This window comes from Diabrotica virgifera, chromosome 3, assembly GCF_917563875.1.
Source record: "Diabrotica virgifera virgifera chromosome 3, PGI_DIABVI_V3a".
Classification (NCBI taxonomy): Eukaryota; Metazoa; Arthropoda; class Insecta; order Coleoptera; family Chrysomelidae; genus Diabrotica; species Diabrotica virgifera.
In genome coordinates, this window is record NC_065445.1 from 37,683,975 (window position 1) to 37,696,351 (window position 12,377).

The 12,377-nt window shown below is 33.6% G+C and overlaps 1 protein-coding gene across 1 annotated transcript in view; it reads right to left on the reverse strand.

Annotated features, from left to right (window-relative positions):
• Nucleotides 1-347: 347 nt before the first annotated feature.
• The window catches only part of LOC114326030 (sperm-associated antigen 6-like), a 194,417-nt gene continuing 182,387 nt past the window's right edge, over nucleotides 348-12,377 (reverse strand). The window contains exon 8 of the mRNA XM_028274233.2: nucleotides 348-581. Within this exon, the coding sequence (XP_028130034.2) occupies nucleotides 447-581 (135 nt within the window). The 3' untranslated portion in view covers nucleotides 348-446. The remainder of the gene's footprint in view (nucleotides 582-12,377) is intronic.

A 12,377-nucleotide genomic window follows, 5' to 3' on the forward strand; every position in this document is an offset into this window, starting at 1 on the left:
GACATAATGTGGTTCACTGGTATATCTAAAACTGCCCATGGTACTGGATCAGGAGTCTTTGGGCAAACATGTAACTTTAAATCTTAGAGACTAGGTCAATATAGAACTGTGTTTCAGGCTGAAGTTTTTGCTTTGGTTTGCTGCATTGATGAAATCACCCAGTATCTTCCCTCTAATTTGATGTAGGTACCTATTACTTGTTGCAATTTGTCATAAAATATTTCCCTTGTTGTTTAAGGCTTGTTATTTTCTGGGCCATATAATCATCGATATACCTACAGGTCGTCCTTCTCCATTTTAATTTTTGCTGTTACAAACCTTTCTGATATATACATATATAGACACTCTTTGATTTACATATGTAATTACGTAGCATAATTATTCGTTTTATTTTTGTTTGTTGGAAAATACAATAAATTAATATACAATAAGAAATATATCAATTATTACTGCGGAAAATTCTTGTCCTCGAGCTCGTCTTCTGTTGAATCATCTATGTTCAATATATCAGTTTGAGCTTCAGTTTCGTTTTGGTCTTGTTCTCTTAAAACGCTTATCATTTGAGGGGAATACTGCTCTACCTAAAAAATAATGAAATTTAAAATTATGAACTGAACTTAGAAAATTATTTATTGCAGAAAATTGAAAGCTTTTGGATATTCGAACGTAAAATCTTTACTCATCACTTATATGAACTCACGTATGAACTCATCACTTTATACTCCCCACTCGCCATAAAATTGTTAGGCCCTCCGAGATATAGCAAACTGATCACCGGAGTATTATGGAATACTGAAATAGGAAAACAAAAATTGAGAATATATTTATGACTGTACACTGCTGTACGGATCTGAAATGTGACTTCTTAAAGAATATCAAATAAGGAAAATAGAAGCCACAGAAATGGATGCATTAAGAAGAGCAGCTAGAAAAACGAAACTTGATAGGGTTCGAAACAACACAATTAAGGAAGAAATGGGTCTAAAAGAAACTGTGACCGACTGCATAGAGAGAAAACATCTTACATGGTATGGGCATGTTTAAAGAATGCCAAAAGAAAGTGTAGTATTATTGTCTTAAATAATACGCTGGATGTCTTTAGAACTTCTTTATTGAGATAACCTCTACATGACATCCCCTACAAGCCTCGTGCTAACCAACAACTGTCAATCGTCTGCTATCCTGGTTGCATACATTATGCCTGATAGCACATCTCCCTTTTTTTTATCATTAAACATAACAAAGAAAGTTATCCTCCCCTTAACCCATAACTAAAGACTGGATTATATGCAAAATGCATATGCATATATATGCTGCATATTTCTCATGTTTTTCATAAATGCATATGCCTTGCATATTTGGAGATTTAAGAGCATATAAATGCATATTTTGATGGGAATTTACTCTACCCCATTTAAAAATAAGGTATATATTAGTAACATCAACATCCATTAAAATAAAATGTGAAAGTAAATATTTTGCTGTTAAGCTCCTTTGTTGTTGTACCCATAAACATAATGGGCGTTATTTATAGCTGCAGGTATCATTATCCGGATATTTAAGATTTATAGACTTCTCAGAATTTACAAATTACCTAAGTAAATACCGATTATATTTTGAATAACATTACAAATATTACCTGTACTTTCTGCTGGTGTCGGCCAACTATGAATTATTCTGGGAAAACCAACCAAAACGAAATTTTAAGCATTTTAAGGGTAGGATAGATTATTTTATTTTATGAATGGTTAGTCTTAAATCAATCGCCGATTATTCAACTTTTGTGATTGCAAGTTATTGACTATACTGTGTAAAAAAATCATTTTATTATTATTGTGAAAATGCCTAAAGTAGCAAGGGAAAAATCAAGTCTTCTCAGAAGTTGGATTGGAAGTAACAATCATCTAAAAGTTATCGACAGTGAAAGTATGTTTTGCACCATTTGTGATAAAAAGGTAAGTTCTCCACTTCAATAGATTTTTAAACTTATCAAACTTCTTTGCACATCTATGTGTCTGTCTATTCTAAAATGACAAACCGTCCCATTTCTTCAAAAACTGTTTTTTAAAGTTCGCAACGGTTTGGCTTATACAGAGCGAGGTGTTGAGAGTGGCCCACCCTGTATACTACGGTACACTGACTGTACTTTATTGTTTGACGATTTCAATTTCACTTTGAGAAATAAAAAAAAATTGGGGGAGGTTTAAAAAGTTTGATCATTTTAATGTAGGTATCTATTTACGAAAACATCTAAAACATCATTATCATTATATTCCAGATTCCATGTCAAAAGAAATTCCAAGTAGTTCAACACATAAAAACTTCACTTCACCAAACTAAGCTATCAAAAAATGATAATAAACCTCGCCAGCAGATTCTACAGAACAGTTTGCAGATTCAGAATACGTCAGTTGGGCAAGAAACCTTTGCAAAGGATTTATGCCATTTTTTTTTGAACTGCAATATCCCTCTGCACAAGTTAGAACATAAATCGTGTCAAAACTTTTTAAAAACTTATTGCAAGATTAAAGATAAACCAGCTCAAATACCAAGTTCTTCAACTCTTCGGAAAAAATATGTCAGTGCATGTTACAAAGATGTGATGACGAGTATTAAAAATCAGTTAAAAGCCGAATATCTTTGGATTTCCGTCGACGAAACAACGGATACAAAGGGTCGACAAATTGCGAATCTAATTGTTGGAGTTCTTAACGACTCTGGCGATTTTAAAAACTCATACTTAATTAGTGTAAAATGTTTGGAAAAAACAAACTATGCTACAATAGCTAGATTTGTTAACGAATCCCTAACAAATTTTTTTTTACCTGATCAAGTACCATTTGAAAAAATATTATTAATGCTTAGTGATGCCGCCTCATATATGATGAAAGCTGCATCCAATCTTAAAATCTTTTTCCCTAATTTAATTCACTGTACATGTTTGGCGCACGGCCTAAACAGAGTTGCAGAGAAAGTTAGAATTGAATTTCCCAATGTAAACACCTTAATAAATAATGTAAAAAAAGTATTTCTGAAAGCACCACTACGTGTACAGGTATATAGGGAGATGCTTCCCGATATTCCTTTACCACCAGAACCAGTATTAACCAGATGGGGAACTTGGCTTAAAAGTGCTATATTTTTATCTGAACACTACGACGACATCAAAAGCGTTATTTCAAGTTTTGATCCGACTTGTACCGCTATTGATAACTGTCAAAATATTTTTAAAGAAAAGTCTATTAAAAATCAATTGTTGTATATAAAATCGAATTTCGATATCATTGAAAGTTCAATTACAAAATTAGAGGCTCAAAATTTATGTCTTCACAATAGTATGTCTATTGTTGATTCGGTTAAACAGAAAATAACAAATCTGAATGGGGAAATTGGAGTAAAAATTAAAGATAAACTTGATGACGTTTTAAACAAAAATGAGGGTTTCACTTTATTGCGTTCAATAAATAATATAATCAATTTTGGAAACTTCGATGAAAATATTAATATGGATCCGTCTCTAATAGCAAAGTTTAAATATGCCCCAATTACATCTTGTGACGTTGAGAGATCTTTTTCTGCCTATAAACAAATATTAACAGATAGAAGACATAATATTAGTTTAGAAAATATGAATCAATATATGATTATTTATTGTAACAATAAAAATATGTAAATTTGTTTTATTGTACTCTTTTTATAATATTAGTTTAGAAAATATGAATCAATATTGTAACAATAAAAATATGTACATTTATTTTATTGTACTCTTATTTATCTTGTGGTCAAAATAAAATATTTTGCCGTTTTATTTGTCACAAAACCTGAAGTTAAAAAAATATATTAAGAAATAATAATACAATTTGGTTTAAATTCAAACCTATTTATTTATTTTTATTATTTTTTATTTATTTATGTATTTAACGTAAACCATAAAATTATTCATATAAAAATAAGTGCATATATAAATGCATATTTGCATGTTAATTGTGCATATTCAGCTTGTTTTAAAATGCATATTGCATGCATATTTTAGACATTTTTTAGTGCATATTTTCCAGTCTCTACCCATAACACCTAATGCTAATCTTAACTTAAATACTAAACACATTAATCAGTGTAATCTGCTAGATAAGCAGGTTTCTTAACAACACGTCTTGGCCTACTAGGTGTCACCGAACCTGGAATACTTAAATTCTGTTCCGAACCAGGACTAAAATTCTCACTTTTAACACTCACTTCATTTCGAATCGCGGTTTCACTTGTTTCTTCTAAAGTGTCAATATTCTCATTTTGCTGCGGAACATTATTATTAACCGGTACACTATCTAAACTAGTATTATTATCAATAGGTAATATTGGTAACTCAGCAGGCTCGCTTGGAAAGTAGTAGGGAGCATAAATTAAATGCCAACGATTCCGGCGATATTGGCCACAATTGGTTTCCACTACATAGGAACGCGGTTCCTCACAAATCTCTACTACTTTCCCATACTTCCTTATGTCAACAATCCATACGGAGTCACCAACACCTAAGGTGTCCATGTCCCTAGCATTATGGCGTTTATTATAATTTCGCTCAGACTTATCTTTGACATATTTCTCTCTATTTAGAAAATCCGACTTTGTATTTAAAGTTTCTTCCAGTTTACTTGGTAACACTGGAAGTGTGGATCGTAATTTTCTATTCATTAAGTAACTCACTAGGTGAATAACCATGTTCTAATGGACTGGTTCTATAAGCCAACAATGCTAGAAACATGTCTTCATTCTTATTCTTTTTTATAAGTTGCTTAGCCGTTTGCACCGCCCTCTCTACCCCTCCATTACTTTGAGAAAATTTCAGACTAGATGTAACATGAACAAAGTCATAAGTTTGTGCAAACTCTTTAAATTTTCGAGAAAATTGCGTCCCATTATCGGATCTCACTACCTCAGGAATCCCGAATCTAGAAAAGAGATCTTTAATTTTGGGAATTATAGATTCTTCTGTTAGACTACTTAATTCGAAAATTTCAAAATCTCGAGAAAAATAATCGACAATTATCATAAACCATTTCTCCTGTTTGAAAAAATCTATGGCAATTTTTTCCCATGGCCTGCGAACTGTCTTATCCCTGTAAAAAGATTCTTTAATATTCTGCCGGTGTTCAACACAATTCGGGCGATTCTTTACGAGATTCTCGATCTGTGTTGACAATCCTATCCACCACACACTCATTTTCGCTCTTTCACGGCATTTTGTAATACCCAAATGCCCTGTGTGAATAAAATCAAGAACTTTTAACTGCAAATTTCTTGGAATTATAATACGCGAACCTTTTAATAAAAAATTCTCAGAATATGATATATCATATTGATGCTGATAATAAGGAACCAACTCGACCGGCAGTTTAGATTTTTCTGGCCAAGATAAAATACAGTACTCTTTTAATTTCTTGCAAATAAAGTCTTTTTCCTGCTCCTCTTTAATAAGTTTTAAAAAATAGGACTTTATGGGTAAATTTTTTATTACTGCTTTCACAAAAGTATCTACTTCGACCTCTAACTCTTCCCCTAAATTTTTAGTTTGAATAGGGCCGCGACTCAAAGTATCCGGAATAATTATATTTTTTCGCGGTGTATAAATAACTGTATATTTATATCTCATTAAACGCATTCTGAACCTCTGTAATCGAGGAGTCAATGAATCTAAGTTTTTCGTTTGTAAAATCTGTAATAAGGGTTTATGATCCGTTTCAAAAGTTAGATTTTCGACCCCTGAAATATAGTCCGAGAAATATTCTGCTGCCCATGTCAATGACAGAGCCTCTTTCTCTACCTGTGCGTAGCGTGTTTCTGCCTGACTCAAGAGCCTCGATCCAAAAGCAACAATTTCCCGAGATCCACCTTTATTTTCCTGCATAAGACAACAACCCAACCCAAAGCAACTAGCATCTGCGCTAACAATAATCGGTTTATTCGCATCAAAAAAAGCCAAACTGGGAGGCTTTTCTAAAATCAATTTTAATGAGTTAAACGCCTTGTCCTGTGAAGGTCCCCACAAAAATTCGCAATCTTTTTTCAATAGAGAACTTAGCGGTTCTAAAAGATCCGATTTGTTATTGATATATTTTGTCGTAAAATTTATCATGCCTAGTAGGCGCATTAAATCTGACTTATTTTTGGGGACAGGAAACTCGCGTATTGCTCTCACACGGTCAGGGTCCACGGAAATACCTTTATCAGAAATTACATGGCCTAGGTATTTAACTGCTTTAACCCCTATAACACACTTTTTCGGATAAATTGTATGTATTGTATGTAATCATACCAAACACACTTTGTTGTATGTAATCATACCAAAGAAAGTAGCAAAATGGATACCACCGGAACACAGGAAACGAGGAAGGCCAGAGAAATCGTGGATGGAAGGAGTTAGAAGATCAATTAGCGAACGAGAATTGAGAGAAGATTGTAATGATAGGACGTGGTGGCAATTGGGCATCGGATAACGTCGCAGGACGTTCTAACCCGAATTTATGTACCTATATATCACCGGAATTCTTTGAATACCCGTAAACTGATCACCTCAGATAGGTAAACTCATCACCAGCATTTTTGCTCCAAGGCGCTAGTTTCTAATGCGGAACGTTGCCTGTTACCTGTTACACTTGTTAGTTATATGATAATCTATTAAATTCAAAAATTATTTTAAGCAAATCGCTTTAAAATTTCCTTTGGATAGAAGTATTAGGCAAGGAGACACCAACTCCCCAAAACTATTCATCGTTTTATTATAGAGTGCTACGAGAGACAATCATTGGGAAAATATTGGAGTCAACATAAGTCATAAATGGGTAGATTCTAAAAAACTTGATGTTTGCAGAAGACATAGTCCTTATTGCAAACCGGGTAGATCATGCCTGCCAACTTCTCCAAGACCTTCAGAGCTCTTGTAGAAAAGTTGGCCTTAAAATGAACTTTTCCAAAACACAATACACGACCAACCTTGTATTGTTCGTCCATTCTAACTTTTCCCATGCGTCACGATTCATTTTCAAACAAATTAAGTCAAAACATAAAGTGAAACGTACGCCGATGTATGTAGTATATAGTATACAGTATACAAAATGTATATACATATCGACGTTCGTTTCACTTTATGTTTTGACTTAATTTGTTTGAAAATGAATCGTGACGCATGGTAAAAGTTATAGCGGACGAACTATACTGGCCAAAACAATTTTAACGAATAGGACGCAAATTGAGTAGGTGTATACCTATAAGTAACTGGGGCATGAGACTAAATTATTAAGTGACAATCAAACAACAGAGTTAAACAGGAGAATAGAACTAACCTAGGTAGCTTCGAAAAACTGAGGGAAGTCTTTATATCAGAGATTCCAATGTGTTTAAAAAGGAAAGGTTCTTTAATCAATGTGTGCTCCTAGTTCTAACGTATGGAGCAAAAACATTGATTCTTACCAGAAATGTAATCAATAAGATACAAGTAGTACAGAGATTTTCTGCTAAAAATTCTGCTGAAAATTATCCACTCCAGAATACACTCTAAACTGGAGGTGGATATTAGTGACACTCAATATGGGTTCCGCAATGGTATGGGTACCAGAGAGACATTATTCTCCTTTAACGTGCTGATACAGAGATGTTTGGATGTTAACCGTCCTCTTTATGTCTGTTTTATAGACTACAATAAACCGTTTGATAAAGTAAAACATGATCGACTCATAGAAATTCTAAAAACTAAAAACCTAGATGAAAGAGATTTAAGACTAATTACACACCTCTATTACAATCAGCGAGCAATAGTATCTAAGAATTGAAAAAGAAACATCTGAATAAATGGAAATAAAGAGAGGAGTCCGGCAAGGCTGCATGCTATCACCTCTATTATTTAACGCTTATTCTGAAGAGGTAATGCGAGAAACTCTGGAAGATGAAGCAGTCGGCATAAGAGTAAATGGAGTCTTAGTTAACAACATCATATATGCAGATGATACAGTAATAATAGCCGATAGTTTACAAGACCTGCAAAGACTCATGAATAAAATAGTAAGGTATAGTAGAGAGTAGGGACTCTCTCTCAATATCAAAAAGACGAAGTTTATGAAAATTAGTAAAAACAACCATAATGCTCATTCTAGTTTTAGTTCTCGTGTGAGTCGGACGTGTCAATAGCCGGTGCTGACGAGTAATCTAAACGCTTTACAAATACGAATAATAAGTATCGATAATTATTCAAATAATATATAGACTAATAACTCGCGTTTTTGTTTCTATTTTTTAATTAAATGAGTGCGGACACGGGCGGTAAACCGCCCCCTGAACCTGATGGACCTCCCAATACCACCCTTAGTAGTCCAGATATTGAAATGGAATCCCCTAGCAATTTTAAAGGTTTTAGTAAGGCTGAACTCAACCAAACTGTAAGTACTTCCGATCCTATTAAATCTAACGATGACAAACAAAAAGAAATTTTTAAGTATACCATAAATGACCGTGGACCGTTCCATATATATGTTGAAAATAAAGATAGCGATCTTAAAGGTAAACTTAATGCATTAAAAATTGGTGACATTATTCTTACAAAATTCCCAGAATTAGATAATAAAATAATTAGTATCGATACAATTGGCAGAAATAAATTAAGAATTAAATTTACGGATTCTAAAAACGCTAATTACCTTATCGACAAGAAAGACGATCCGGTTTTTGTTAAAAACAATTTGGATGTTTATATACCTAAATTTATTATTATTAGACAAGGTGTTATACGGGATGTCTCAACAGAATTCTCCGATGAATATCTTAAAAATAAAATTAAAAAATTCGAAATAAATTCTAATTTTGAGGTAGTAAACGTTTCTAGAATAAATAGAAAAACGGTTACCGATGATAAAATAAATTATGTTCCTACTAAATCGTGTGTAGTAAGCTTTAAAACACAAGTACTTCCAAAATACGTTACTATAAATAAGGTGTTGAAAGAAATTGAACCATATCAACAAAAAGTCCTGCTTTGTTTCAACTGTTTGCGATTTGGCCACCAGGGGAAGCATTGTAGGAGTAACCCCCGTTGTAACAATTGCCAGAAAGACCATAATACAAAAGAGTGTCAGGAAACAACATTAACCCCAAAATGTTTTAGTTGTATGGGAGACCACTTCACAACAAATCTTAAGTCATGTCCAGAATTCAAAAGACAGAAATTAATTAAAGAATGCATGACTAATAGTAATATTAATTACCATGATGCCAACAAACAAATTCCCCGCAAATCTTATGCAGACGTAACATCAAATAACATTATTAAAGATTCTCATCAACAAAATTTGCCTTCTTCTAATTACCCTCTTGTTAACCAAAGTTTAAATAGCTCTTCTGTTACTCGTCCATTCACATTTTCGGCCAATAGTAATCATAATAAATATACAGTCGTCAAATCTTCTAAAGGCAGCAAAAGGCAGATACCAAATAGTCCTGTCTTGACACAGTCAGATCCAGAATACACATTTAACTTTAGACAATCAGGAACTAATATTCCAATTATAAATAGTCCTTCATATAAAAATAATTTAAATTCAAATTCTCACACGCTACAAACAGAGTCAAACTCTGATATTTTAGATATAATTTTTACTATTGTTACCGAACTTTTTAAAAATTTTAGGGAAACTAATAATCCCAATGTTACTAAACAAGACTTACAGCAAATATTAATTAGTAAACAATTATTAAACGTGCACAATATACCAACTACTTCGTCGTCTTCTCAGCTATAAACAAACTCAACATTTTACAGTGGAACTGCAGATCTGCAGTTGGCAATAAAGAAAACTTAGAATATCTCTTAAATACAACAGAAACTACCATAGCAGCTTTGTCAGAGACCTGGTTCAAACAGGAAAGGTTTTATAACTTCCAAGGTTATAATATTGTTCGGTCAGATCGTATGGATGGTTACGGTGGGGTAGCCATACTAGTAAAATCCAATAGATTATTTTCAGAAGTCGTAGTACAGAAACCAGCAAGAATGATGTGTACATGCATCGAAGTGAAACTTCTACCTAATAACAAAGCAGTGTACATATTGTCAATATACATTAAACCAAAGACTCGGATAGAAGTAAGAGAATGGATACAATTTTTCGAAAACTTACCACGACCTTTTATAATTGCTGGAGATTTCAACGCTCATCATCTTTCTTGGGGTTGTGAGTTTAATGATGTCTATGGTGTTTCTTTGCTCAATGCTATTAATCACTGCAATCTTGTGTATCTCAATGATGGTGCACCCACACTTGTTACGTCAGGTAGAAAAAGTGCCATTGATCTGTCTATTTGTACGCAAGACATAGTACATTTAATATCTTGGTCAGTCATACAGGATCCTCATGGATCCAATCACCTTCCTATATATATGAAGTTTAATAACTCTGACTCAGGCGTACAAACCTATGGTCCAGTTCACAACATATGGGTTCTTAAAAGAGCCAACTGGAATCTGTACACGACAACACTAGAGGAAATGAGCACCGCATGTAACTACAACAATTTCATAGACACGATAAACTCAGCTGCAAACATTTGTATCCCGAAAAGAACAATAATAAGAAATAAGTACTGGAAGCACAAACCAAAACAATGGTGGAATGAGACCTGCAACAACATTGCTCATAGGAGAAAAGAAGCTTTCAGATTATGGAAAGAAAACCCAAACATACAAAATTTACTTGAATTCAAACGAGTTGATGCCATCGCAAAAAAAACATTCAAAGAAACAAAAAGAATTCAGTGGAGGAAATATGTTGAGAGCCTAAATCAGACAACTCCCATCACTGAAGTATGGAAAAAGGTAAATAGTTTTAAGAATCGTAAGCAGCAGAATAAGTTACCTATTGATCTGGAAGCGAATTGGATAGAAGAATTCCATGCCACAATCTCACCAGACTGGGCAAAAGAATGCATAGAATACAATCAGTTATCTTTAAAAACTGTTCCCAGAAACAACTTGTACTTACTTGAACGTTTTGAGATGTGGGAATTAGAAAGATCGTTGAAACTATCTAATAATACTTCACCAGGCGAGGACAATATAACTTACTCCATGCTGTTTCACCTCCCATTTAAACATAAAAAGTCTCTATTAGAAATCTATAATAGTATCTGGACTGGTGCAAGTCCTATTCCGGATAGCTGGAAGAACTATATAATATTACCTATTAAAAAGAAAGACAAACCGCTAGACCTCTCAAGTTCGTACAGACCTATATCCCTGGCATCTTGTATTCTTAAAACTTTGGAAAGAATAATAAAGAATCGATTAGAACAATGGCTAGAATTTGAACACATCCTACCAAACTCACAATATGGTTTCCGGAAATGTAGGTCCACTCTCGAAGCTATTACTGTTCTCGTTACAGATATACTGACAGGATATACAATAAAAAAACATACAGCTGCAGTTTTTATTGACCTTTCCTCGGCTTTTGATAACGTAAATTTAAACATTTTATACCATAAGCTGACATCAATAGGAATACCTCATGAAATATGTTCATTTTTAATTTCACTATACTCCGATAGACGACTTTCACTAAAATTAAACCAAAATCTTCAAGGATCCCGAACATCGAATTTAGGACTCCCTCAAGGCAGCATACTCAGCCCGCTACTTTTTATACTATATACAATGGACTTCGAAGTAAATTTGAATAACGTGAATATGATACAGTTTGCTGATGATATAGTTATCTACACCAACGGTACTACTATTTCAAATTGTCAGAACATTTTAAACACAAACCTATGGTCAGTTAAGCACTGGTTAGATTCAAACAACTTAATTCTTTCAAAAAAAAAATCTGAAGTGTGTATTTTTACTAAAAAAAGGGACATAACTCAAGTACAGTTACAACTGGGACCATATCTTCTTCCAATCAAAAATTGTGTTAAATACCTTGGACTCTATTTGGACAGAAAATTACTGTGGAAAGATACCATCCACCATGCAATAAAAAAAACCGAGAACGCTATGAATATTTTGAGAGCATTCTGCCATACCAAATGGGGAGCAGATCCAAATACCGCTTTACTGTTCTATAAAACAATGGTTAGAAGTATATTAGACTATGGCAGTCACCTATATGGAACAGCAGCACATACTCACCGAAACAAAATAGAGACCCAGAAAAACACAAGTTTGAGAATATGTCTTGGTTATCTTAAATCTACCCCAATAAATATTATAGAAGTCGAATCTGTAGAACCTCCACTATCTTTCAGAAGGCAGCTAATTAGTCATAAATTTATGGCTAAAGCCATATCCAAAGAAGCCAGCTATCTTCGTAACATTCACGACCTCACTGTCCTAGTAC